Source organism: Amaranthus tricolor, chromosome 2, assembly GCF_026212465.1.
Source record: "Amaranthus tricolor cultivar Red isolate AtriRed21 chromosome 2, ASM2621246v1, whole genome shotgun sequence".
Classification (NCBI taxonomy): Eukaryota; Viridiplantae; Streptophyta; class Magnoliopsida; order Caryophyllales; family Amaranthaceae; genus Amaranthus; species Amaranthus tricolor.
This window is the reverse complement of record NC_080048.1, coordinates 40,929,977-40,955,222: the sequence shown is the minus strand read 5'-3', so window position 1 is coordinate 40,955,222 and position 25,246 is coordinate 40,929,977. Positions and strand designations below refer to the sequence as shown.

The 25,246-nt window shown below is 34.8% G+C and overlaps 1 protein-coding gene across 3 annotated transcripts in view; it reads left to right on the top strand.

Annotated features, from left to right (window-relative positions):
• The window catches only part of LOC130806128 (MAP3K epsilon protein kinase 1-like), a 47,987-nt gene that overhangs the window by 17,658 nt on the left and 5,083 nt on the right, over positions 1-25,246 (top strand). The window contains exons 10-23 of one of the 3 annotated variants that reach the window (XM_057671073.1): positions 665-768; positions 1,324-1,408; positions 1,840-2,238; positions 3,387-3,707; positions 3,784-3,828; positions 4,386-4,565; positions 4,662-4,745; positions 6,188-6,279; positions 10,818-10,901; positions 13,446-13,774; positions 13,857-14,267; positions 16,102-16,487; positions 16,647-16,781; positions 17,406-17,812. In XM_057671073.1, the coding sequence (XP_057527056.1) occupies positions 665-768; positions 1,324-1,408; positions 1,840-2,238; positions 3,387-3,707; positions 3,784-3,828; positions 4,386-4,565; positions 4,662-4,745; positions 6,188-6,279; positions 10,818-10,901; positions 13,446-13,774; positions 13,857-14,267; positions 16,102-16,487; positions 16,647-16,781; positions 17,406-17,812 (3,062 nt within the window). Of the gene's footprint in view, positions 1-664; positions 769-1,323; positions 1,409-1,839; positions 2,239-3,386; positions 3,708-3,783; positions 3,829-4,385; positions 4,566-4,661; positions 4,746-6,187; positions 6,280-10,817; positions 10,902-13,445; positions 13,775-13,856; positions 14,268-16,101; positions 16,488-16,567; positions 16,782-17,405; positions 17,813-25,246 lie in introns of those variants that run through there. The other 2 variants (XM_057671074.1, XM_057671075.1) reach the window with 2 other exon arrangements.

Here is a 25,246-nt window from a genome sequence, read left to right as displayed (position 1 = left end):
TCTCAACATAACGGAAAAACAAACGTTTTTTACTTCATAATTTTACTGTAGCTCATTGTTCAACAGTACGAGTGCTATTTTGTGGAATTTTTTTTTAAGAATTGTGACCACTGGCCTTTTTCAATTGTTGGTGCCTACTATATAGAATATCCTTAAAGTTTTATATGGTGAGAATTTGTTAAAAACCTTTTGGTAATGAAATGGAAGTCTCTAATAAGATACTTGTATGGTCTTATTTCAAATGAATATTACTGAAGTTGAAATAAGATATTTCATATCTTGTGATTTGGCATATAATGGTATTAGCCTTTTTTTAAATTGAGATTTGTGTTTCACTTTTGAAAGAAAAAATGAAACAAAAAGCTGCTACTTGCAGGATTCATGACTGATCTAGTATGGGTAAGGAGATGATATGTGTGATTGTACTTGGGGAGATTTCATGATTACCATATTTGTCATCCGTAAGCATGACCATCCAACAACTTAATTTGCAGTTTTTGGAGAGAGAACATGTGATAGGAGACCTTTTTAAGTGTTGGTATAATTCTTAAAAAATTTGACGAGAGATTCTTATTATTGGAGGAAATGACGTGGCTGTGGAAAGAGATTAATAAAATAAGAAATGCCCACTAATGCTAGCCTAACTGGAAGCTGTTTATTTTAGGATGCCAGACAGAGGCCTGATGCCAATATGCTGCTTTCTCATCCCTGGATTCAAAATTACAGGCGTATTTTACAGCCATCTCTTCCTTCTAGTGATGCAATAAGGTACTGCTTCTGCTTCCAGTATTTTCCTGCTTGCTAAGTGCTTTGCATCTGTGTTTTGAATACTATCGCAATTAAAAAAAATATATAAAAGGAAAGTTGTGTTTGGTTTGGAAAGTTGTATCTTGTCTTTCATTTAGCTCTTTATCTTCATGTATATACATTGGATGGTTTTTTGCTTTTGTCTTTGAAGAAGGCAAGTGATAGTTTTTGTTCAAGATTCGTTTTTGGTGCAATAGACTTTTTCAAATAAAGTTGAAGTTGCTTAGAAAAATCAGTTAAAAGCTATTAATATTCAACAACCTTTGTACACTTTTCAAATAAAATTGAAGTTGCTTAGTATTAAGGTGGCTCTTTATCAAATAGTATGCTATCAGGTTGCATGCTGCATTCATGACTTTGTACACTAGTCTAGATGTTCCATGTTTTTGTAGTTCCTGATTACATCTGAAGCCCAAATGTTTAAGTTCAGCTGCTCAATCACCGTATGATTGGAATTGAAACTTTCAGTTTTAGGGTTTTTTGGGCACAACAGTATTAATAACTGTATTCTTGCAGGAACATAGGGGAAGATGTTTTGATAGAAGCAGAATTGTCTACTGGAGATGAAAATGGTGGAGTGGAAAGCCAATCTGTAGGTGAAGTAAGTTTTGTTGCCTCTAATCAAGCTATGTCAAAGTTAGAGAAGGGAAAATATGTATATAGCAAAGAGTTGCTTGTTTTTATATTTCTATGCAACTTCATGTTGTTCTTGTCTACCTTTAAAAGGTCCGTCATATTTTTGCAAACCAGAAGGATGCCTTCTTAAGTTTATACATCTTCTATTGCCAAATTTAGGAATATTAAATTACCTTTGAATCATTAATTTGTTTTGTCGTGGAAAATGATATTAGTTGAAAATGAGAAGTGGTTGAGTTAGTTGACAGTGGTCAACTCTCTGTGTTTAATCCTGAAAGTTGTGCAGTTACACTCCTTGGCTTCTACTCATTCTGCTCTAAATATTCACCAGAGCAGCACACATTCTCTTTGCATCCATTTTTCTTCTTGTTTGAGCAGGTCTTTCTGGAATGGCAGGTAGCCAGAAGAGAGACATTACTGCCGAATGATGATGATGCCAGTAAGGCTGACAATGACTTAGGGCATAATTGTAATCTTTCTGAGGAAAGGGCTGGATATTCTGGAGATTTGCTGGCAGACCAAGCTACAACGCTAGCTATTCACGAGAAACCTCCTGCTGAATCATCCTTTTTTATGCTTTCTTCTCAGACGCAAGGTTCTAGATCAGGGAAGCTTAGTGAGCAAGAGCATAAGAGTGAACATGAAGAAGTGTTGGCAAATGGCGACCTGGCATCACCCAAATCTAAGAGAAAGGATGCTCTATCTGGAACAGGTGATGGAAAAGAGGATGCTGTACATAAAATGAATAATTTATTCAGTTTTGGAACAAGAAATCAAGACAAGAATCTTCTGAAGGTGAGGTTGTTTGCCTTTTCTTCGTATTCCTATCCTGCTTGCTTACCCCGATAATTGTTGATTCATGTACAGTTAATATTTTGTTGAAGTCTGAGCCTTGGGAATGACTGCATATTTTTAGGCTGCCATCTTATTTGGCTTCATAGGATGGCGAGTCCCTGTTCTTCCTCCAGAGATTATTTCAATAGTCGTTTATCCCTGTGTACAAGTTCTGTACTTGTGTACCAAATCTTACCTGAGTCATTGTAAGTAGCTTGTCGTACAAGTTCTGTACCCAATCATACTGAAGTAATTGTAGGTAGCTTTCCGTACTTCCTTTTACCGTCCCTGTGTTCCAATATTCTCTATATCAGTAATTGGTGTGGGTGGCTGGGTGCAGAGAATAAGGTCATAAATCGAAAATATATCAACAGTTGAACTTTTAACCAGAAATAGAAGTAAATGACTTCTTTTAGTTTGTAGTGCTAGCAATATACCATCATTGCTGTGTTCCTTAACAACTTGGCATAAGTTATATTTATCTCATTATCAATGGAGACTAAATTTAGATTTCAAAACCCTATGAAATTGTTATTTTGACTCTGTTGGTGAACCTTTATTCATTGTATTTTGCGAGACATGTTTTGAGATTCTTTTGTGATGTAACTTTCATAAGAGTATTGTATTTTGTTTATTGTTGGTGGACTCATCATATTCAGTGGTCCATTAATCTTTTTTGTTGATCAGCCTATATTTGAAGAACCATATACTATTTTCTTTTTAAATGAAGGCTGTGTAGTGCAAAAATACGATTTTGGTTACTGTCGTGGTAACGATCACGAAACGGATTTCACGACCGATACGTATGATTTTGCAGTCAATGCGGCCTATATTTTGGTTGCAGTAAACTAAAAAACCTTTAACAATACAGCCGTGATATGGTGATGCGGCCTTGTTTGCACTATAGTGTGGAACCAACATATAAGTTCTCGAATTGAGAATGTTCTCAAAATTCAGAACTACTGCAAGGGTGGGGTTCCATAGTTGCATTTTTTTCTTAAGTACCTCTAATTGGAACCCATTGGAGATGCATTTACCATTCTTGCTGAGTGGTCCATTATTTGTATTATTTAGAATCTACAAATTGTTGATTATGCTCCATTTATAAGGTTGCAAAAAAGGAAATGGGAAATGAGCTAAGTAAATTCAGTGACTCGCCTGGGGATGCATGTTTAGAGGATTTATTTCGTCCACTGAATAAAAACACGGAAGACCGCTCAGTTGATACTTCTGCTTCTACTTCCGCGTCTTGTGCTAACCCAAGGAATGCTGCACCCATGTCTGGTGAGAATGGCTTGGCGGCAATGTTAAGGGCTGCTATTGCCAAAAAACAGATGGAGATCGAAGCGGGGCAGACAAATGGAGGTAACTTACTCCGTATCATGATACGTGCATTGAAGGAAGATGTGATTGATATAGACAGCAGTCTGGTATGCTTGAAAGATATGTTTTTTCTGTCTTTATTTGCTAGGTTGCATCTGACACTCTTTGAATAATGGTTTTCAGGTTTTCAATGACAACATGCCTGGAGAAAACCTTTTTCCACTTCAAGTATGTAATATGTGTGATTCATTTAAATGTTTTCTTTCATTTTACTTGGTGTTCAATTTACTCCGAGTTGTGTTAGGCAATTCCACATTGTTGTCCAATGTCTTTTACGTTGACGTGGACTGAAATTTACCCCATGGCCCATACTGACCTTTTTAACTCAGTTGAACTGACAACTCTAAATTGTGTAATATTATACTTGTGAGAGCATCTTATAGTGTTTCTGGAACTGAGTTAGTCATGTTACTTTGTGGAGTACATCTTCGATCACAGTCTGATCTTGCTGAAAACTTCGTTTAGTATATGAATTTCTGAACAATGCTTTTCTAATAATGATGTTAATTTGAAAGACCCATTTGTCAGGTGTTTTATGGTATTAGTTTAAACAATATTATATATACTGTATAAATGATCTATCTAATGTGCAGAAGGGCTCTTCCAACGTGAAACAATTTATTTGTACAACCGTGAACATTTTTGTCTGTCTTATCTTGTGTTTTCGTTCAGTTCTGCTGTTGTCTTTTTAGGTGCTTGCAATTATTAATATCTTGTTTTTGTAGGCTGTTGAGTACAGCAGGTTAGTTTCATTATTAAGGCCTGAGGAACCAGAGGATGTGATTGTTAATGCATGCCAGAAGCTTATTCCCTTCTTTAATCAGCGTTGTGAGCAGAAAATTGTTTTTGTCCAGCAGCATGGGCTACTTCCTCTTATGGAGTTGCTTGAAGTTCCCAGACCTCGCGTATGCAACTTTTCTATTCTCATCTTTATAGTTGTTTACTTTTCAAGTTGATATCATCTATTGAACTTCTAATATAAACTTCATGCATGACTGCAGGTTATATGCTCTGTCCTCCAATTAATTAATACGATAATTAAGGATAACACCGATTTCCAGGAAAATGCTTGTCATGTTGGCCTGGTGAGTTTCTCCTTGTGTTGGAGCACGGTACTTCAATCCTCAGTAGACATTTGTAACTTGATACGGGAGACCATTGACCAAGCAAGGTGTACATTGTTCTAGCTAAAAGGCTTGTGCCTCAGATCTTATATGCATACATTTTATTTCTTTCAGTTATGAGATGGCAATTTAGCCTGTTTTGGGTTGGTTGGTCATAAAACGTTTGAGGTGACAACTTTTGTGAAATTTTTCATTATTGAACTTCTGTTTTCATGATATTGTCCCCTTTATTGTGAATTGCTATATGTTAATCAGTGTAACATAATTCGCTAGCTAATTGTCATTTGAATTCGTAATTCTATCAAAATGGCTCAAAAATAGACCAAAACCGACCATAGTTTGCTTTTTTCAATTCACAACTTGTGAGGAAATTAGCGAATTATGTGATACTTATTAATGAGTTTTCTCATTACTACTACTAACGTTGCTACTACTATTGTTTCGTCATGCTTCGAAGACATGAAATGAAGAAATCACTTTTTGGGCATATTTTCCATTCCTGTGCTTTTCGTAAAAAAAGCGAGTATGATATGAGCTTCTGGTTTGGTTTTGCAAGTATTTTAATTGATTTTCTTCTTCAGACCTATGAAAAGCCATGCTGAAACTGTGGTGAACCAGACACGGCAACAGAAAATTGAAGATAGGAATCAGAGAAGAGTAGAGAAGAAAAGAAGAAGAATTTAGACAGTAGGGACAGAGAAGAAGTACAGAGAGAATTTAGAGGAGGGAATGATTGAGAGTATATTCATTGATTTCCTAACCAATTATTACATAATGATATTTATAAGTTAAACAAACAGTCATAACAACCTGCTGCTCATTCTTAGTTGTTTACAAATATTCCTTTTCTAGAATACCCTCAAGTAAATTCTGTTACATCATTCATCCCCCCTTAGTATTCATTGCCACCTCACCCTTTTTACCTCTTCTATGATAGACCAACGTACCCCTGGGTTGATTACCCGGCATTACAGAAACATGTGATAATTTTCAAGCTCAGAAGAACATAACTGACTCTGTTTTTAACCTGCTAAGTGCTATCAGAGATTCTGGATGGGGCAAGTGCGCAGAACAATCTGTCTTCTGACCTTCTGTCTTTTATTAGTTGGGTGGACGGGTTCGGTTTATGTGGCTGGAAATTTGACCAATTTAAGAGTTTGGACCAACTACAAAAGTGCTACGTTTATTATATAACAACTAAAAGACCTGTCACTCTTAATGCCCAGAAAACTACAGAGCTAATAATATATGAGATTGAAATCATGCTGAGGTTTTGAAGTGATTTGTTTCTTTATGGGGTTGATTTCCGTATCTTGGATTCCTTTGTTTTTGAAATTGTGTTTTTTTTGTAAAACCATGCTTGGTTGTGGCACAATTTTGTTTACCTTCTTTTGATATTGTAGATCCCTGTCGTGATGGGTTTTGCTGTTCCTGATCGTTCTCGGGAAGTTCGCATGGAAGCAGCATATTTCCTGCAGCAGCTTTGCCAATCCAGGTGGCATTTTCTAAACTTGATATATTTGTATTTTTTTCAAAATAATTCTTTTCAAAAAAGAAACAAATATGAAAAAAGAATTGAAGTCCTCTCTGTACCAATGAAAAAAATATTTGATGATTTTGGCCGAGTAGACTTGTCATTAAGGAAGCAAGGTAGACAATGTCAACCACAACACATTACATCTCCATATGCTCTTTTGGCCACAATTAAAGAATAGTGCCACAATACATTATCTCTCAACATGTTCCATTCCCCACAATAAGAGATTACCGATGCATATTGATGTCCATAGACGCGCCACCTTCAAAACTTTCAAATGTTCATGAACAGATGTGTGTTTATTAAGTATGACGCAATTGTTGTCATTTGTTGTCTTTAGCCACTTCATAACTTTCAAATTGGATTTTCACAATTGTGCATATTCTAGAATATTTGATGGGGCTCCAATTGTAAAGAATGATGCTAAATAGTAATTCAAGTTTCTAGAACATATATTGAAAATAAATCTTATAGAAGACTTTTTAGTATTACCATTCAAAAAGGGTCAATATTCGAATAACTTATAATGGCTGCTACTCCATGTTTTTAAAATCATAGTTTACATAATGGACTTTTGTGGAATGGTACGCTCCAATTCCGTTATAAAGTGGATGTTTTGTAACAGAATAACCTTATTTTTTATTCATGGTCCATGCAACATCATGTGATGAAATTCCATTGTATACCAAGATCTCTAATCCTTTCCAATAAATGTTGCTGCGGGTACTTCTAGGAAGAGTTGTATCTAGTAATGGGCATGTTTTGGGTACCAAATGCCTTGTATACATATTTGACATGTCTTGTGAGTGTTTTTTTGTTTCTTTTTTCTAATATTACTTTTGGCTAATTAGAAATTTATTTGATGATAAATATACTGAATTTTAGTTTTCTTTGAAAAACACACGTTTAAATTTATTTTGAATCATCTGGTGAATATATTTGGTTATTCAGAATTAGTATGAATGTTATATATTTTTTTGGGTCCTTTTCCATGCTAGTACCATGGCAGAATCTGCATCTACCTCCATTTTCCATGCCACCTATCTTTTTTGGAAGAAAACACATGCATGTAACTAGGGTGCTTTTTGGATAGTTTATCTTGCTCAAATGTCATTAGTGCAGATCCTGGCGGAGAAGCCGTACACTCAAAATGTCTAATTTCTTGGGAACCTCTTTCTGAACCTTTCCTTCCTTCCTACTCCTACCATGCCCAACTAAATTATATATCAAAAGACATTTCTATCCATTTCAGTACATTGCATGTTGACACAAGTACATAATGAACTCTACAGTGTTTAGGTGATATCATTTTTGTTATATTACAAATAAGTTCTTGAATGCTTTAGAATAGTACGAGCGGAAGAATGTAGGATTCTTTTATGGATCTTTTGTCTTATAAAGGCCTTTTCTCTTGCTTGTTTGTCGTTATTCTACAATTTTTTTTACAAAAATAGTACATCGAAGCTATTCATCATATGCAACAACAAATGGTTTCCTTCTCTGGTGAAGTAAAGAATTTAAACATGATTATTATTGATTTGGAGAAGGTTTGACGATTGACAAAGTATCAAGGATATACTTTGGTTAATTATGGAAAAAAAAGGTATGCCATGTAATAATATATAAGTATAGTCGAAGGTATGTATAGGGAAATACAAACCAGTGTCAGGACAAACCAATGTAAAGAGTAAGGACACATGGTGCATGTACACTAATTTAAGTAACTAGACCTATTTAGGGAGAGTTTCATGGTGCATGCGTTTGCTTTTTTTTTTTTTTTTTTTATTAGTGGACACAACTAGAGATGAGATCAATGATAAGCTAGAGATGTGGATGTGTGCGTTAAAGACAAAACAATTTAAATTAAGTCGAAGTAAGACAATATATGGAATATCTTTTTGGAGTTCAGTCAAGTCTGATGCAAAAAGCTCTTTCCAATTGAGTGTTTCAACTTTAAAGTTTGATGAGATCAATTGATTAAAATGCAAAGCATAAGGTTTGGTATGTATGGATGAAATAAATAGAAAGTTGTGACCATATGGGTTAAAAATATTAGACGTCGAAAAGAGATCATGGTATGTAATTGAGGTACATAGATGCGCTTGTATTTGAAGGATTCTATTGAAAATAAGACGTGCAATGGGTCTTTGAGTCTTATATGCTAAGAAGTGAGAGGAGATCAATTACGTAGGTTTGTCACGTGAAAAAAACTAGAAAATATTTAAGGGTAGAAGATGGAGATGATGTGAATAACTAGAGTGAAGAATGACAAAGAATTAATTTTTACAAGAGCTGACGTTAATATACATGAATTTATGAAGTAGAAAATTTGTGGATCGAATTCAGGTTTTTAGTTATAGTGTAGTATTAGAGATAGGAAAAATTACCGTCAATAATACAAACTTTCAAATTTTCCCCTCCAATAATACCAATTATTGACGAACTAGGAATAATATGAACTTAAAGGTGTGTTTTCTTGTAATATTCATAACTTGTTGACAACCTAGAATAGTAGGTCATTTTGCCTAATAGAAAAAGGAAAATTTAAAATAAAAAACAACCCTTCATTGTCCTACCCTTCCCTTACATCGGTGGCTCCACCACCCTCACCCCCACCCGTGCGTGCGCGGCTCCTCCTACCCTTCCACCACCCCCTTTTCCACCCTCACCCCTTCCTTTACCCACTACCAAACATCCATTGTCAACGTCAACACCCACCAGTACCACCACCGTAGCCACCTACCCTTCTACACCAATTTAACGTTGACGCAGGCAACCACATCTCCTTCCCAATGAACCCGGCCAACGAGTCCAGAGCCCTCTCCCCTATGAACAAGTTGGTCAAACATTACCCAATTGATACAACTGTTATATTCATCATAGGAGGTCTAATTAATACCATATTTCACAAAATATGTCATTAATTTTAACTTGGATGGTATGGTGAAGATGATTATGGTGAAGATGCTATGGATGTTATTTGGAAAGAATCTCTGAAGTTTGATTCCCTAAAAATGAAGAAATTAAAATTTGATTTTATTATTTATCATTATATTGATATAGATATTTCATCCTTTGACTCCATTTCCTCAAAATAATTGAACATATTAGATTAAAATTAGGGATTTACAATTAAAAAGATTACCAAAATCAATATTTGTGTTAATCACCTGTAATTCACACATTTCTTTTAAAACCCAACCAAAACTCATAGTAAAGAAAAGGATAAACGACTCATCTTTAAATTTCCCCTTTGTGATATCCCAACAACATAGAACCGAACCTGTGAACTTCTTGCTATTATTTCTTTTGATTTCTTTCAACTAGTAAATGACATTTTGATTCCTTAATACAATATATGCAAATGGCGTCACATTCTGAAGGCAAATGACATTGACATTTTGCTTCAAGGTTGTAAGATTGTTTTGAAGTGAAATTTTCAACTCATGTCATTCCATAATTGATTTTTGAATTATTGATTTTTGGTAATCTTTTCAATTGTAAATCACAGGATTCTCTTAAAACCCAACCAAAACAAAAACTACAGTAAAGAAAGGGATTTACAACATAGACTTTTCCCTTATTATATTTTTAATTTTTTTTCTTTTGATAACGTAACTTGTTTAACAGGTTTTAGGTCATTTTGCTTACCATAGGAAAACACCCTCATTAGTTGGTATTATTCATGGTTAATTAATAGTTGGTATTATTATAAGGAAAAAGTTGAAAGGTTGTATTATTGACGGTAATTTTAAGTATAAGAGTGGAATAACTTACGTACTTTTTGTTAGCATCGATCTCTGATGTTGATTTGATTTGATTCATGTACCTGACCCATATGGTTAGGATATAGGTTTTGGCATTGTTGTATTTATGAGCACTTTCGAATTCAAATTTCCTTGGGATGTTTCACGTTTGTTTTGTAGGCTAGGGGTTATTTGTTCTTTTATAAGACTTACAATCAACTTTTGCAAATTTAGAATCAATTATAGAATCTTCCTTCATTTTTTATTCGCATATTGAAATCATTTTTCCATCATATATCAGTACTCGGACTGTAAATATCTTCAATTATCGAAGAGTAACAATTATAAAAAGTTGATATTATGTAACTAGGCATCCAGAAGAATCTAATAAGTTTTCACTTGATATTTATTTTTCTATTATGCATTAGTAATTAATTGAGGTTAAACTTTATTTGTAAATAGTATAAAAGGTCAACACGGTTATAGTAAAAATATACGGAGGGGGTATATTTACCTATTTTACCTTGGTATGGTCAGATAGACTAATGATAGCTCTAGCTTTTTGTTCAGAAGGTGAGTAAAGGTTACTCTAGTGAAAAATATGTAATAGCAGAGTTCTGCTTATACAGATTGTGATTGCTGATTCTTAATTTCTTTTTGTTGATGTGAAATTTTTAACTTTGTTTAATTGTTTTTGCTAGTGTAGAGCAGTATCTTTTGTCTTTTAATCTGTTGATTTTCTCTGTGCAGCTCTTTGACCTTGCAAATGTTCATTGCTTGCCGTGGAATACCAGTTCTAGTGGGCTTTCTGGAGGCTGATTATGCCAAATACAGGTGGATGTTCACCAGTCATCTATTTATTTTTTGTTTGAATCTTGCCACATTCTCGTCTGAGATTTTGAATTTATGGATATTGATTAATCATTGGAAAGTTTGATGATAGCTTTCTTAATTGGGTTCTTAGTTCCAAGTAGAGTAGGAAATTAGAATCAAACTCTTACATGTGAATATATGTGATGATCTTCATATTAGACTAGGCATATAACGTAAGACCTTGATGAAAACCTGTTAATTAGACGATGGCTTGTGGTTTATCCATTGGCATTTGGTTTGAGTAAAACATCGATGCCAAAGAAAAAATAAAGAAAATCAATGCCTGCTTTGAAGTTGGTATTTTTGTTATGTGTAGAGGAAAGCATTGTATACTATTTTTATTCACTAATTAGTAAAAAGCAGTAGTAGAAGTAGAGCATGTGGGCCCCCTCGAGGCTCCAGCGGTCCAGTACAGTCCATTGGAAAAGAAAGTTTAGAACACACTTACTTTATATCTCCCGTCTGTGCTCTGCAAGTCCTAAAGACTTCATATCTATTTTCTTAATGATTGATCAATTTTCTGAATAATATGATTCAAAGAATATCAGAGCAAACTGATTTCTGAAGAATTTTCTTAGTAAAACTTGTTTTGGATACATGCTTTAACAATTTACTATTTTACTGTATAATTTGGTGAGCAAGTGCATCTCCCCTGTCATATCAATTATAAAGCATTCAAACTAGGAATTGTGAATTGTCTCTTGTGTTACACGAGGTTCAAGTTTATTTGACATAAATTTAAATGGAATTTGTATATTTTATAACACTTCCCTTTTTAGCTTTGTGTTGTTCCAATGTTTATCTTCTTTTCATGTTTTTAGTGCTGGTCCTATTTGTCGTGCATTCAAGCAGAAAAAAGGATGAAGTCTATGTAAGATAGTGAGTCACTATGATAATCGAACAAAAAGAAACAATGTCATTTGGAAGATGAGAAACAAAAATAATCCATGCAAATCCTTTTTAAAACATACTATCTCTTTCTTAAGTGTTAAATCTTAGTAGATGTTTAACTACTGAAATGAAAAAAAAAAAGATGACGCGGTTTGCTTGGATACCCTACTTAGCGCTGAAGCATCTGCAGGGCTACAGATTGACAAAACTGCAGATTACAATTAACAATGAGCCTGAGGTCTGAAAGCTTTATTCTCTATCCTAAGTTTTCAAAAGTGCGCTTCTCTTTACAGTATGGAGGACGATATGGTGATAGGGGCGATATTTTGCAGTTTGCACTATGTAGTAGTCAGCAGAAATATTAGGAAAATATTTTATGTTGGGTAAGAAATATTTACAATTCAAACTCCATAAACTAAAATAAATTCCTATTATTTCGGTTGACTATCCTAATTTTTTGGTTGACTAATACTATGCTTTTGCCTTTTGTGCTTTTCATTTATTTTTGGGATAGAACACTTTAAAATCTGATGTATAAGAATAAAAAAAGAACATGGAAAAGAAGGATTTTCTTGAATCTTAAATTTAGTTGACTTGTCTTTCTATGCCTCCATCTTTCTTGTGGATTCTTCATTTTTTTTTCCTCCTAGGTTCTCCATCATTTTTTTCTTTTCCTCATGGTTCACTGATAGCTTCGTCAATTGTTTGGTTTCTTCTTTCTTTTTGTTTTTTCTTTCAATTTTCCTTTACTTCAATTTTCTGTTTGCTTCTTTCTATTGTTTTTTTCTTTTAATTTCCTCCTTTTTCTTCTTTCAATTTTTGTCTTCGTTGATTTTATGTCTTCTTTTTCTTGATTCTTCATATTTCTTCGCTTTCTCTGGCACTTCATCTTTTTCCTCTTCTTATCTTCTTTGATAACTATGTTATTACTTTTAGACAGAAAACAATTGGGCATAATTCTTTAGAATATGGGTTTAGGTATCCGTTTCTGCCATTTTGAGCTATATTAATGGCTTAGAGCAATGACACTGAATGTTTTTAAATCTTTTATGCAATTATTATATGCAATCATATTGTTTTATGTTTTAAATATGCTTTTAAATTGGTTTACAAACTTTTGAGACAAAAAGCACACCTCATGTACGATAAACTAAGGCTCTATCTCCAAATGATCTTCGTTTAACCTATTGTTTCCTAATTTTTTTATTTTTATTTTCTAAAGATGACTCATTATCTTCTTTATCCAGCTTCCCCTTTCTGTCTGCTCATTGTTTGTTTCCCCTTTTCCCTTTCTATTTTATCTTTCATGAGATACCTGTTATATAGGAGAAATAAATGAAGGGTCTTTTCTAGTAGTATTTTTTTTTTAGTTTGTCACAGAACAACATACTGGAATATGACAAAGCACCCCATGTGGGATAGGACATAGGACACAATTTCTTAAGGTTCTTGCACATCTCTTGTTTTCTTAAGATATTAAAAGCAGTGGGTTGAAGATTTTTGCTTTGCTAAATTACGTTTATACTAGAATTGTTTCATTATCTTCGTTTTTATCTTGTTATCGTTGGATTTCCAATCAAAGTGTTCTGCTTTATCTGAAGAATTTCTCTACAGGGAAATGGTTCATCTAGCTATCAATGGCATGTGGCAGGTTCTCAAACTTCAGAGATCAACACCAAGAAATGACTTCTGCCGGATTGCTGCCAAAAATGGAATGTTACTTAGGCTTATCAATACGCTTCATAGCTTGAATGAAGCAACTCGACTTGCTTCCATATCTGGTGATAATGGATTAGCTGTAGATGGTTCAGTTCAACGACCGCATTCAGGTCAACATGACCCGCACCATCCAGTTTTTACTTCTAGTGAAGTGACTCATACTGGATTGGAACAGGTTGATCTTAGAGGCAGACACAGTGCAACTGAACATTCCTCATCTACAGGTATGTGACAGAATATGTTTTACATTCTCTCAAAAGCAACTGGAACATCAAAATATCAACCTGAATTCTTTTATTTTTTCAGTTAATGCGGATAAACCTCAGTCAAGTCGTGCAACTGTTGAATCCTCAACTTCTAGATCGACTGACGCTACTGATAAACATGTTAATGTGGTTAAGGAGGCCACTCGATTTGAACTGGATCTAAGACAGCAGCGGGTTGCTGGTTCTTCCAGTAGAACTTCAACAGATCGGTCCCCTAAATTAGAAGGTGGTTCAAATGGACATCCTTATGCTGCTTTTTCTCAACCAGAACATGTCCGTCCTCTTCTTAGCTTGCTTGAAAAGGAACCTCCTTCTCGATTTATCGCGGGTCAGTTAGATTTGTATCAGTTATCAGGCATTGAGAGACATGAAAGCATAGTGCCTTTGTTGCATGCATCTAATGAAAAGAAGGCATATGGTGATTTTGATTTTCAGTTGGAGGAATTCACAGGTACTCTATCTTTTCCTCCTCCACAAAATGTGCATGTTAGTTTGTGTACTCGTAGGATGAAATTATCTATTACTTCTTAAGCTGTGAAGAAACCAGGCTCATAACTTATGACATCAGATTGATCTGTTTGGGTTTATGTAGTCAACCAATATTGTTGGAATAAGGCTTTGGCTTTATTGTGACTAAAGGTGCAATAAATCAGGCTGCTGTCTATTCAGAAATGTTCAAGTTTGGATTGAATTAAGGTCCTGTCATATCCCATATTGAATCATTGTATTTAGTTTGGGTTAAATTTCACTCAATTCGTCCTATTGTTTATTTTATTAATAAAAGCAACCTATTTAAATCCGTAATTTCTGGTTTGGGTTAAAGTGTAGAAATGTAAGTTAGCTGATATTTGATACAGCACTACAGCTCGGCGTTTGGTTGGGTTTTTTTGGGGTCTAGTAATCCTGTTCTGACTAGTTTTGCCTCTATATCCTCAAGTGATAGTGAGTAAAATGCTGTGTAATTCCACACTGTGGCTGAAGGATCAAGTCGATTCTCAAGCACTGTTAAACTTTAGTAGTCTTCTGTTTTTGAGATGTCAAATTTATTATGTACAAAGTACAGGTGATCTATTAGATTCTTTCTTTTTGCTAAATAAATGTCATTCCTTGTCTTAAAAAGTATGTTCATTGCCAAAGGAGCCAACAATTCAAAATTCTTTGGTTTTGCATTATAACTGACTATAATAAAATAGCTTTTCAATTCCTTTGAATTTTGATATATGTCAAGTTAATGATATGTTATTTGATTTTGGGGGTTTTGCTGTGTTGTTGCTTGTCTTGGAAAAGGTAATGTTGAATTTTGTGATTTAGCACAGTTGGTAGGATGAAGATTATGTAATCCTTGTATGTTTAACACCTTGAGTTTGGACATCAAAGCTGACAATCATTTGCTTGATATGTATTTTTTTGTTGTATGTGGTTTTGTTACTTTTTGGTATTTGCCATTCTTGTTTAGCATTATTCTTCCGTCCTAAAGTAGAATTTTCTCTATCTTTTTTGCTTCCACTTTGCCAATATGACCATTACGACAAGTTACAACTCAAAGCTTTCACATTTAGCTGTTGTAGAGTTTATATTGATTAAACCTTAAAATAGCATGTTGGACCTGCACCTTCCTCTCTTGGTTACTGGAAAATGCAATATTTTTTTGATTAAGAAAATTTTTTATTAATGAAGAAATATGTTATACATTAATGGGATGAGGAAAGCAAAAATAGACTACAATATCACATTCCAATTACTTCAAGATGTATATAGCATGTCTAATCTAAGGATAAGAGCCATCAAACACCTTTGTTGGGAGATTGATCTTCTGGAATTGACTAGTTTTGCTTTTGCCACCAGCCACTTACTGATAGTAGAAGTGACTTTTATGGTGTTATTTGCAGTGTTAACCAGTACAGGCCATAGGTAGGCTTCTCTCTTGTTTCCCAATCCCATTTTAAGAGTCTAAATTGCATAGCTAGGGTAATGGCCATTTTTCACTTTGAAGTTTGAACCTTGTTGTGATTTTTTTTTTCTTTTTGAAGCTTCGAATTTAAGAATGGAAGAAGGAATCGTGTAGAAAGAGTATAGTTCGTAAGTATTGTCCGAGTTGAGTTGCCTTGGTAAATTTGTGCTTTGTTGCTCCATGAAGCCAGATATTATGCAATGTTGTTTAATAATGTTGTCTGTAATAGTTATTTCTTTCAACATTTTAGCCTTTTACTCATGCATTGTATTGGTACGAATTGGCCTTTGGCTCATGCACTATATTTGTATGAATCAAATTATTTTTTATGCAGAGGTCTCAGGACGTGGTAGGGAAAATGGAAATGAAACCCCGAGAAAATCAAATACAACTGCAATTAAGATGCCGCTTACATCAGTATCTTCTAATGATGGAGCTGCTTCTACGTTTGGTCTTGCATCGCAGAGGGCATCTGGTGTACTCTCAGGTTCAGGTGTTTTGAATGCGAGGCCTGAGAGTGCAGCATCATCTGGTTTACTCTCTCATATGGTGTCTACAACGAATGCTGATGTCTCTAAGGAGTATCTTGAGAAGGTGGCAGAGCTCCTTCTTGAGTTTTCCCAAGCAGACTCCATAGTGAAGTCATACATGTGTAATCCAAGCTTGCTTACTCGACTTTTCCATATGTTTAACCGGGTCGAACCCCCTACCCTTTTGAAGGTAGGTGTTTCCACTATTATATTGCTTTGTGAATATTGTTCTTCTACAGTAACTATAATGTTCTCACCATTCTGCTCCAGCTTTTTGGATCTTGCAATTTGCGATTGGATTCCCGATGAAAGATTCACAGTTTTTAGCTGTTTCCTTTTACTGATGCAGCTACTGAAGTGTATCAACCATTTATCCACTGATCCCAACTGTCTGGAGAATCTTCAGAGGGCGGAAGCCATCAAGCATCTTATCCCGAACCTGGTGCTGAAGGAAGGACCTTTTATTTCCCAAATTCATCATGAGGTAGTCGTATTTTTCTCTCTTTGTCTCCATAAATTAACTATATTGGTATGATTGACAAGTGTATTGGTCATTTTGATGTGTTTGGTTCGTGCAATGAATCTATGGAAGTTTGATCATTTTTCTGTCTTTTATTATTGGAGATAATGGAGATCTTAAGTTGTTACATGTGATAAGCAAAGTTTGCATTTACTTAAAACTTTTTTTTATTTTTTTTATTTTTTTTTTTGCATCTAGCCTGGCTTCTCTGATTGATTCAACAAATATCACATTGCCAATAAGAAAATGTTTAGTCATCTGAATAAAACCTTTTCAGACATGCTTATCTTGTTCTTTTTTAGTGCAACAATTTCAGGTTTATCAACATATGTTTTAGTTTGGATAAGGGATGCAGTTTTAAATTTTTGAGCAGATGGTGATATAATGCAAGTGACAAATGTTTGTTTTTTTAGTTGGTGTTCTTTTATGAGGAAATGATGAGTTCCCGTCACCTTCTCATTAATTAAGTTTGAAAGAAACCTGTGACATTTGATCCTGCTGATCTTGAACTTTTACTGCATTTTGCCACCCCATTAATGTTTATGCTTCTTGTAAACCCTATTGCTGATTTGACTCATTTCTCTGTAGGTCCTCAATGCTCTGTTTAATCTCTGCAAAATAAATAAGAGAAGGCAGGAGCAAGCTGCTGAAAATGGAATTATCCCACACTTGATGAATTTCATCTTGTTGGAGTCTCCTTTGAAACAGTATGCATTAACTTTGTTGTGTGATATCGCGCATGCCTCACGTAATTCGAGAGAACAACTAAGGGCTCATGGTGGATTGGATGTATATTTAAACCTACTTGATGATGAGCTTTGGTCCGTGACAGCCCTAGATTCTATTGCAGTTTGCTTGGCACATGACAACGACAATAGGAAAGTTGAACAAGCTCTATTGAAGAGGGATGCAGTTCAGAAGTTGGTCAAATTTTTCCAAAACTGCCCAGAACAACATTTTGTTCACATCTTGGAGCCTTTTTTGAAAATAATTACGTAAGCTCGTCTTCCTAATTTTTGTTATTTTTTCGTCAACTGTGAGCAGGTTGCATCTTAGCCTTGGCTCAGAACTTCCCAAGTATATCCCACACTCTGTATAGGTCCTATCAGGATATTTAGGGTGATAAGACCTCCTTACTCTAGCCAAATTGCTCATATTAAATATGGTGTGTCTATCAAGACATACAAAGGGGCTCTTTGAGCTCTTTATGTGGCCATTTATTTTTTTCTAGGGCATGTGGTTACCCAATAAGAATTCCTTTATGTCATGTTTGGGAACAATGATTTCATTTGGAAATTTGGAATTTGCTCAAATTTATTGTTTGGCAAATCAAAAAATTTCAAATTTGGATTTGAATCCAATTCCATCATCGTTTTAAAGTAGTTAAAGTTAAGAATTTGAGAATGACTACCCAAACCTTGTCATTCTCAAATTCTTCATTTATGATTTCATAATTGAAATTCATAATTTGAAATGAAATACTTGTTTCCAAAAACTAAATCATTAAATCCCCACATTGCCATGAAAAATTTTGGAAACACCCAAATGCATGAATTATAACCTTAGAAAAAAATTCTTGGTCCGGTTCGTTCAACAAACCATTTCCTACTCTTTAATGGTCGTATTAGGATATTTGTGGTGATAAAATCTTCTTACTCTAGTCAAATTGCTCACATATAAAATTAGGTTTGTCAATTTAGACATAAAAAGGGGCTCTTTGAGCTCATTATGTGGCCTTCTTGATTTATAGTATTCTAGGGAAAGTAATGACCCAATGGCAAATCCTATATTGCATTATAACATTGCCGTAACATTTTTAGAAACACCCCCAAAGCATGACTTATAACCTTTAAAATGTGGCCCTAAGGACCTATCTCAAGTTCTGACTCAATATTCTCCGATATTTCTTACACTTTATAGGACCTAATAGGATTAAAGAGGTGTTAAAAGCCACCTTTATAGGTCCTATAACTTTTTCCAAACACTTAATAGTTAATAGGTTCAATTAGGATATTTGGGTTGATAAAACCTCTGTGTCAGGATTTTTTGGGTGATAACTTTTCCACTCTATGAAAAGAACTCTTTACTCATCATGTGGCCTTCTTAGTATCATTTATAGTTTAGGATTTTTTATATTGCATTCTCACATTACATAATATTTTCTAAAACACCCCGAAATCGTGACTAGCTAACCATGCAGTATGCTAGAATGTCTCGATTCTCGAGACCCGCTTTAGAAATCTCCAAAACTTCTCCCACACTTTTTAGAGGTTCTTTTAGGATATTTGGGGGGATAAACCAATGTTGCACGAAACGAAATTCGATACGATATGAGAAACGGAAACGGAAACGAGAAACAATAATTAATAACTTTCGGAAACGTAGGACCGACATTTTCGATGCAGTTCTGCGGTGGAAATTTTACATAGGAAAGGAGACAAGGAAATAAATCTAAAGTTATACTTCGAGAAAGTTTAGAGCTGAGATATTATTTATTCAAGATAATTAATTGCAAGGGTTTTGCGAATAAATGGTGTGAATGGAAGAAAGGTTGCCTAGATTCCTTGTGGTTCTCCGTAGTGGTGAATGGTCGTTCTAGGGATTGGTTCAACACTAGTAGAGGTTTGAGAGAGGAGATTGTCTCTCTCCATTGTTATTTAGTCTAGTTGTGGATGTCTGTAGTTGATTGATCTCTCGTGGATTGTCTCAAATGTGAATTATATAGCCTTTGAAATGAGGTACTTGTGGACTGTCAAAATGCCTCTCTAACAATCTCCAATACCTTTCCCATATTCTTTAGAGGTTCTTTCTTATTATTGGGGTGCTAAAACTCTGCAATGTAGCCAAATTGCTCAAATATACAATAAAGTCTGTCTACTAGGACATAGAATGAAAATCTTTAAGCTCATCAAGCGATCTTTTTGGTGTTATTTTTAGTTTTCTAGGGCATGAGATGACCCATTAAGGATTCCTATACAACATTCTCACATTGCCACAAAATTACCCCAAAAGCATGATTTAAGCTTTAAAGTGGGGTTCTAAGGTCTTGTATTTGGCCTGGCTCAATACTTTCCATTAACTTTTTAACGCTCTTTATAGGTCCTATAAAGATAATTAGGATACTCAAGGTGATAACTTTTCCCAATATGAAATGAGCTTATTGAACTTATTATGTGGCCTACATGGTGTCATTGATAGTTCTATGGGGCATAAAAAGTTTTAGGGCATATGATGCCGCACTGAGGATTCCTATACTGCATTCTCTCATTGCCACAAAAATTTTCCAAAACACTCTAAAAAACGTGATTCGTAGGCTTTAAAATGGGTTTCATAAGACCTATTTCGACTCATAACTTTTTCCACTCTTTGTAGGTCCTTCAAGGATTTAGGGTTATAAAATCTCATTATCACGATATTTTGTGTGATAAAACCTCCTAATCATGATATTCGGGGCGACAACTTTTCCCACTATGAAACGAGCTCATTGTACTAAGTATGTATCTTGGTGTCATTTATAGTTTTCTGAGGCATGTGGTAACCCAATTAAGATTCCTATATTGCATTTTCACATTGCTAAAAAAGTTTTTGAAAACCTCCAAAACGTGAACAATAGCCTTTGAAATTGGGTACTCGGGGACCGTCTCAATTCTTGGCTCATAAATTCTCAAAACATTTCCCACATTGTTTAGAGCTTATTTCTTAATGTTTGACGTGCCAAAAACTCTTCAGTGTAAATAAATTGCTTAAATTTATAATAAAGTATGTCTATTTGGGCATAGAATAGAGCTCTTTGATCTCATCATATGATCTTTTTGGTATTATTTTTAGTTTTCTAGGGCACGGGATGCCACATCAAGGATTCCTATACTGCATTCGCACTTTGCCACAGAAAAAATTTCAAGCTATCAAGAAAGCGAGATTTATAAGTTTTAAAATCGGGTTTTTAGGTCCTTTTTCGGACCTAGCTCATTATTCTCCATTCCTTTTTTACACACTTTATTAGTCTTATCAAAATGATATAGGTGATAAACATGCTTATCTGGGTATTTAGGGTAATAAAACCTCCTTATTAGGATATTTAGGATGATGACTTTTCGCACACTATGAAAAGGGCTCTATGAACTCATTATTCGGCCTCCTTTGTGTCAATTATAGTTTTCTAGGACACGTGATGAACCAATTAGGATTCCTATAGTGCGATCTCACATTGCATAAAAAGTCTCAAAACACCCCAAAAGCGTGACTTATAGCCTTCTAAATAGGGTACTCGGGACTATCTTGGGTCCCAGTTCCGAATTCTCCAAAACTTTTCACACACTCTTTAGAGGTTTTTTTGGGATATTTGGGATTGCAAAACCTCGTATTTGTAGACAAATTATTCACAAATAATTTTTTTTTTCTGTTTACTAAGACTTAGAATAGAGCTCTTTGAGCTCATCTTATGGCCTTTCTATGTCATTTTATGTTTTTTAGGGGATACATGAACCAATTAGGATTCCTATAGTGCGATCTCACATTGCATAAAAAAGTCTCAAAACACCCCAAAAGCGTGACTTATAGCCTTCTAAATAGGGTACTCGGGACTATCTTAGGTCCCAGTTCCGAATTCTCCAAAACTTTTCACACACTCTTTAGAGGTTTATTTGGGATATTTGGGATTGCAAAACCTCGTATTTGTAAACAATTTATTCACAAATCAATTTTTTTTTCTGTTTACTAAGACATAGAATAGAGCTCTTTGAGCTCATCTTATGGCCTTTCTATGTCATTTTATGTTTTTTAGGGGATACGACGTCCCACTGAGGATTCCTGTACTACATTTTCACGTTGCTACAAAAATTTTCTAAAACACTCAAAAAGCGTGATTCGTAGGCTTTGAACTACGTTTTTGATGACCTATTGTGACTCTGAATCCTCCATAATTTTTTCCACGCTCTTTATAGGTACTTTAAGGATTTAGGGTGATAAAATCTTATTATCACGATATTTTGTGTGATAAAACCTCCTAATCATGATATTCAGGGTGACAACTTTTCCCACTATGAAACGAGCTCATTGTACTAAGTATGTGTCCTTCTTGGTGTCATTTATAGTTTTCTAACGCACGTGGTAACTAAATCACGATTCCTATGTTGCATCCTCACATTGCAAAAAAACTTTTCCAAAACACCCTGAAAACGTGAATTATACCTTTGAAATTGGGTACTCGGGGACTGACTCAATGTCTGGCTCGAAAATTCTCAAAACATTTCCCACTCTATCTAGAGCTTATTTCTTAATATTTGACAGGCTATATACTCTTCAGTGTAAACAAATTGCTCACATTTTTGTTAAAGTACGTCTACTTGGACATCTAATAAAGCTCTTTGAGCTCATCATTTATCTTTTTGGTATTATTTTTAGTTTTCTAGGGCATGGGATGCCACATGAAGGAATCCTATACTGCATTCGTACTTTGCCACAGAAAAAATTTCAAGCTACCAAGAAAGTGAGATTTATAACTTCTAAAATCGGGTTTTCATGTCCTTTTTCGAAGCTAGCTCATATTTCTCCATTCCTTTTTAACACTTATAGGTCCTATCAAGATAATATGGTCGATAAAACATCCTTATCTAGGTATTTGGGGTAATAAATCCTTCTTATTAGGATATTTAGGATGATGACTTTTCGCACACTATGAAAAGGGCTCTATGAGCTCATTTTTCGGCCTCCTTTGTGTCAATTATAGTTTTCTAGGACACGTGATGAACCAATTAGGATTCCTATAGTGCGATCTCATATTGCATAAAAAAGTTTCAAAACACCCCTAAAGCGTGACTTATAGCCTTCTAAATAGGGTATTCGGGACTATCTTGGGTCCCAGTTCCGAATTCTCCAAAACTTTTCACACTCTTTAGAGGTTTTTTTGGGATATTTGGGATTGCAAAACCTCGTATTTGTAGACATATTATTCACAAATAATTTTTTTTTTCTGTTTACTGAGACATAGAATAGAGCTCTTTGAGCTCATCTTATGGCCTTTCTATGTCATTTTATGTTTTTAGGGGATACGACGCCCCACTGAGGATTCCTGTACTACATTTTCACGTTGCTACAAAAATTTTCTAAAACACTCAAAAAGCGTGATTCGTAGGCTTTGAACTGCGTTTTTCATGACCTATTGTGATTCTGAATCCTCCATAATTTTTTCCACGCTCTTTATAGGTACTTTAAGGATTTAGGGTGATAAAATCTTATTATCACGATATTTTGTGTGATAAAACCTTCTAATCAGGATATTCTGGGTGACAACTTTTCCCACTATGAAACGAGCTCATTATACTAAGTATGTGTCCTTCTTGGTGTCATTTATAGTTTTCTAAGGCACGTGGTAACCAAATCACGATTCCTATATTGCATCCTCACATTGCAAAAAAAAGTTTCCAAAACACCCTGAAAACGTGAATAATAGCCTTTGAAATTGGGTACTCGGGGACTGACTCGATGTCTGGCTCGAAAATTCTCAAAACATTTCCCACTCTATCTAGAGCTTATTTCTTAATATTTGACAGGCTAAAAACTCTTCAGTGTAAACAAATTGCTCACATTTATGTTAAATTACGTCTACTTGGACATAGAATAAAGCTCTTTGAGCTCATCATTGATCTTTTTGGTATTATTTTTAGTTTTCTAGGGCATGGGATGCCACATCAAGGAATCCTATACTGCATTCGTACTTTGCCACAGAAAAAATTTCAAGCTACCAAGAAAGTGAGATTTATAACTTTTAAAATCGGGTTTTCATGTCCTTTTTCGAACCTAGCTCCTATTTCTCCATTCCTTTTTAACACTTATTGGTCCTATCAAGATGATATGGTCGATAAAACATCCTTATCTAGGTATTTGGGGTAATAAATCCTTCTTATTAGGATATTTAGGATAAATACTTTTCGCACACTATGAAAAGGGCTCTTTGAACTCATTATTCGGCCTCCTTTGTGTCAATTATAGTTTTCTAGGACACGTGATGAACCAATTAGGATTCCTATAGTGCGATCTCACATTGCATAAAAAAGTCTCGAAACACCCGAAAAGCGTGACTTATAGCCTTCTAAATGGGGTACTCGGGACTATCTTGGGTCCCTGTTTCGAATTCTCCAAAACTTTTCACACACTCTTTAGAGGCTTTTTTGGGATATTTGGCATTGGAAAACCTCGTATTTGTAGACAAATTATTCACAAATAATTTTTTTTTTCTGTTTACTAAGACATAGAATGGAGCTCTTTGAGCTCATCTTATGGCCTTTTTATGTCATTTTATGTTTTTTAGGGGATACGACGCCCCACTGAGGATTCCTGTACTACATTTTCACGTTGCTACAAAAATTTTCTAAAACACTCAAAAAGCGTTATTTGTTGGCTTTGAAATGTGTTTTTCATGACCTATTGTGACTCTGAATCCTCCATAATTTTTTCCACGCTCTTTATAGGTACTTTAAGGATTTAGGGTGATAAAATCTTATTATCACGATATTTTGTGTGATAAAACCTCCTAATCATGATATTCAGGGTGACAACTTTTCCCACTATGAAATGAGCTCATTGTACTAAGTAGGTGCCCTTCTTGGTGTCATTTATAGTTTTCTAAGGCACGTGGTAACCCAATTACGATTCCTATATTGCATCCTCACATTGCAAAAAAAAGTTTCCAAAACACCCTGAAAACGTGAATAATAGGCTTTGAAATTGGGTACTCGGGGACCGACTCGATGTCTGGCTCGAAAATTCTCAAAACATTTCCCACTCTATCTAGAGCTTATTTCTTAATATTTGACAGGCTAAAAACTCTTCAGTGTAAACAAATTGCTCACATTTATGTTTAAGTACGTCTACTTGGACATAGAATAAAGCTCTTTGAGCTCATCATTGATCTTTTTGGTATTATTTTTAGTTTTCTAGGGCATGGGATGCCACATCAAGGAATCCTATACTGCATTCGTACTTTGCCACAGAAAAAATTTCAAGCTACCAAGAAAGTGAGATTTATAACTTTTAAAATCGCGTTTTCGTGTCCTTTTTCGCACCTAGCTCATATTTCTCCATTCCTTTTTAACACTTATAGGTCCTATCAAGATGATATGGTCGATAAAACATCCTTATCTAGGTATTTGGGGTAATAAATCCTTCTTATTAGGATATTTAGGATGATGACTTTTCGCACCCTATGAAAAGGGCTCTATGAACTCATTATTCGGCCTCCTTTGTGTCAATTATAGTTTTCTAGTTTTCTAGGGCATGGGATGCCACATCAAGGAATCCTATACTGCATTCGTACTTTGCCACAGAAAAAATTTCAAGCTACCAAGAAAGTGAGATTTATAACTTTTAAAATCGCGTTTTCGTGTCCTTTTTCGAACCTAGCTCATATTTCTCCATTCCTTTTTAACACT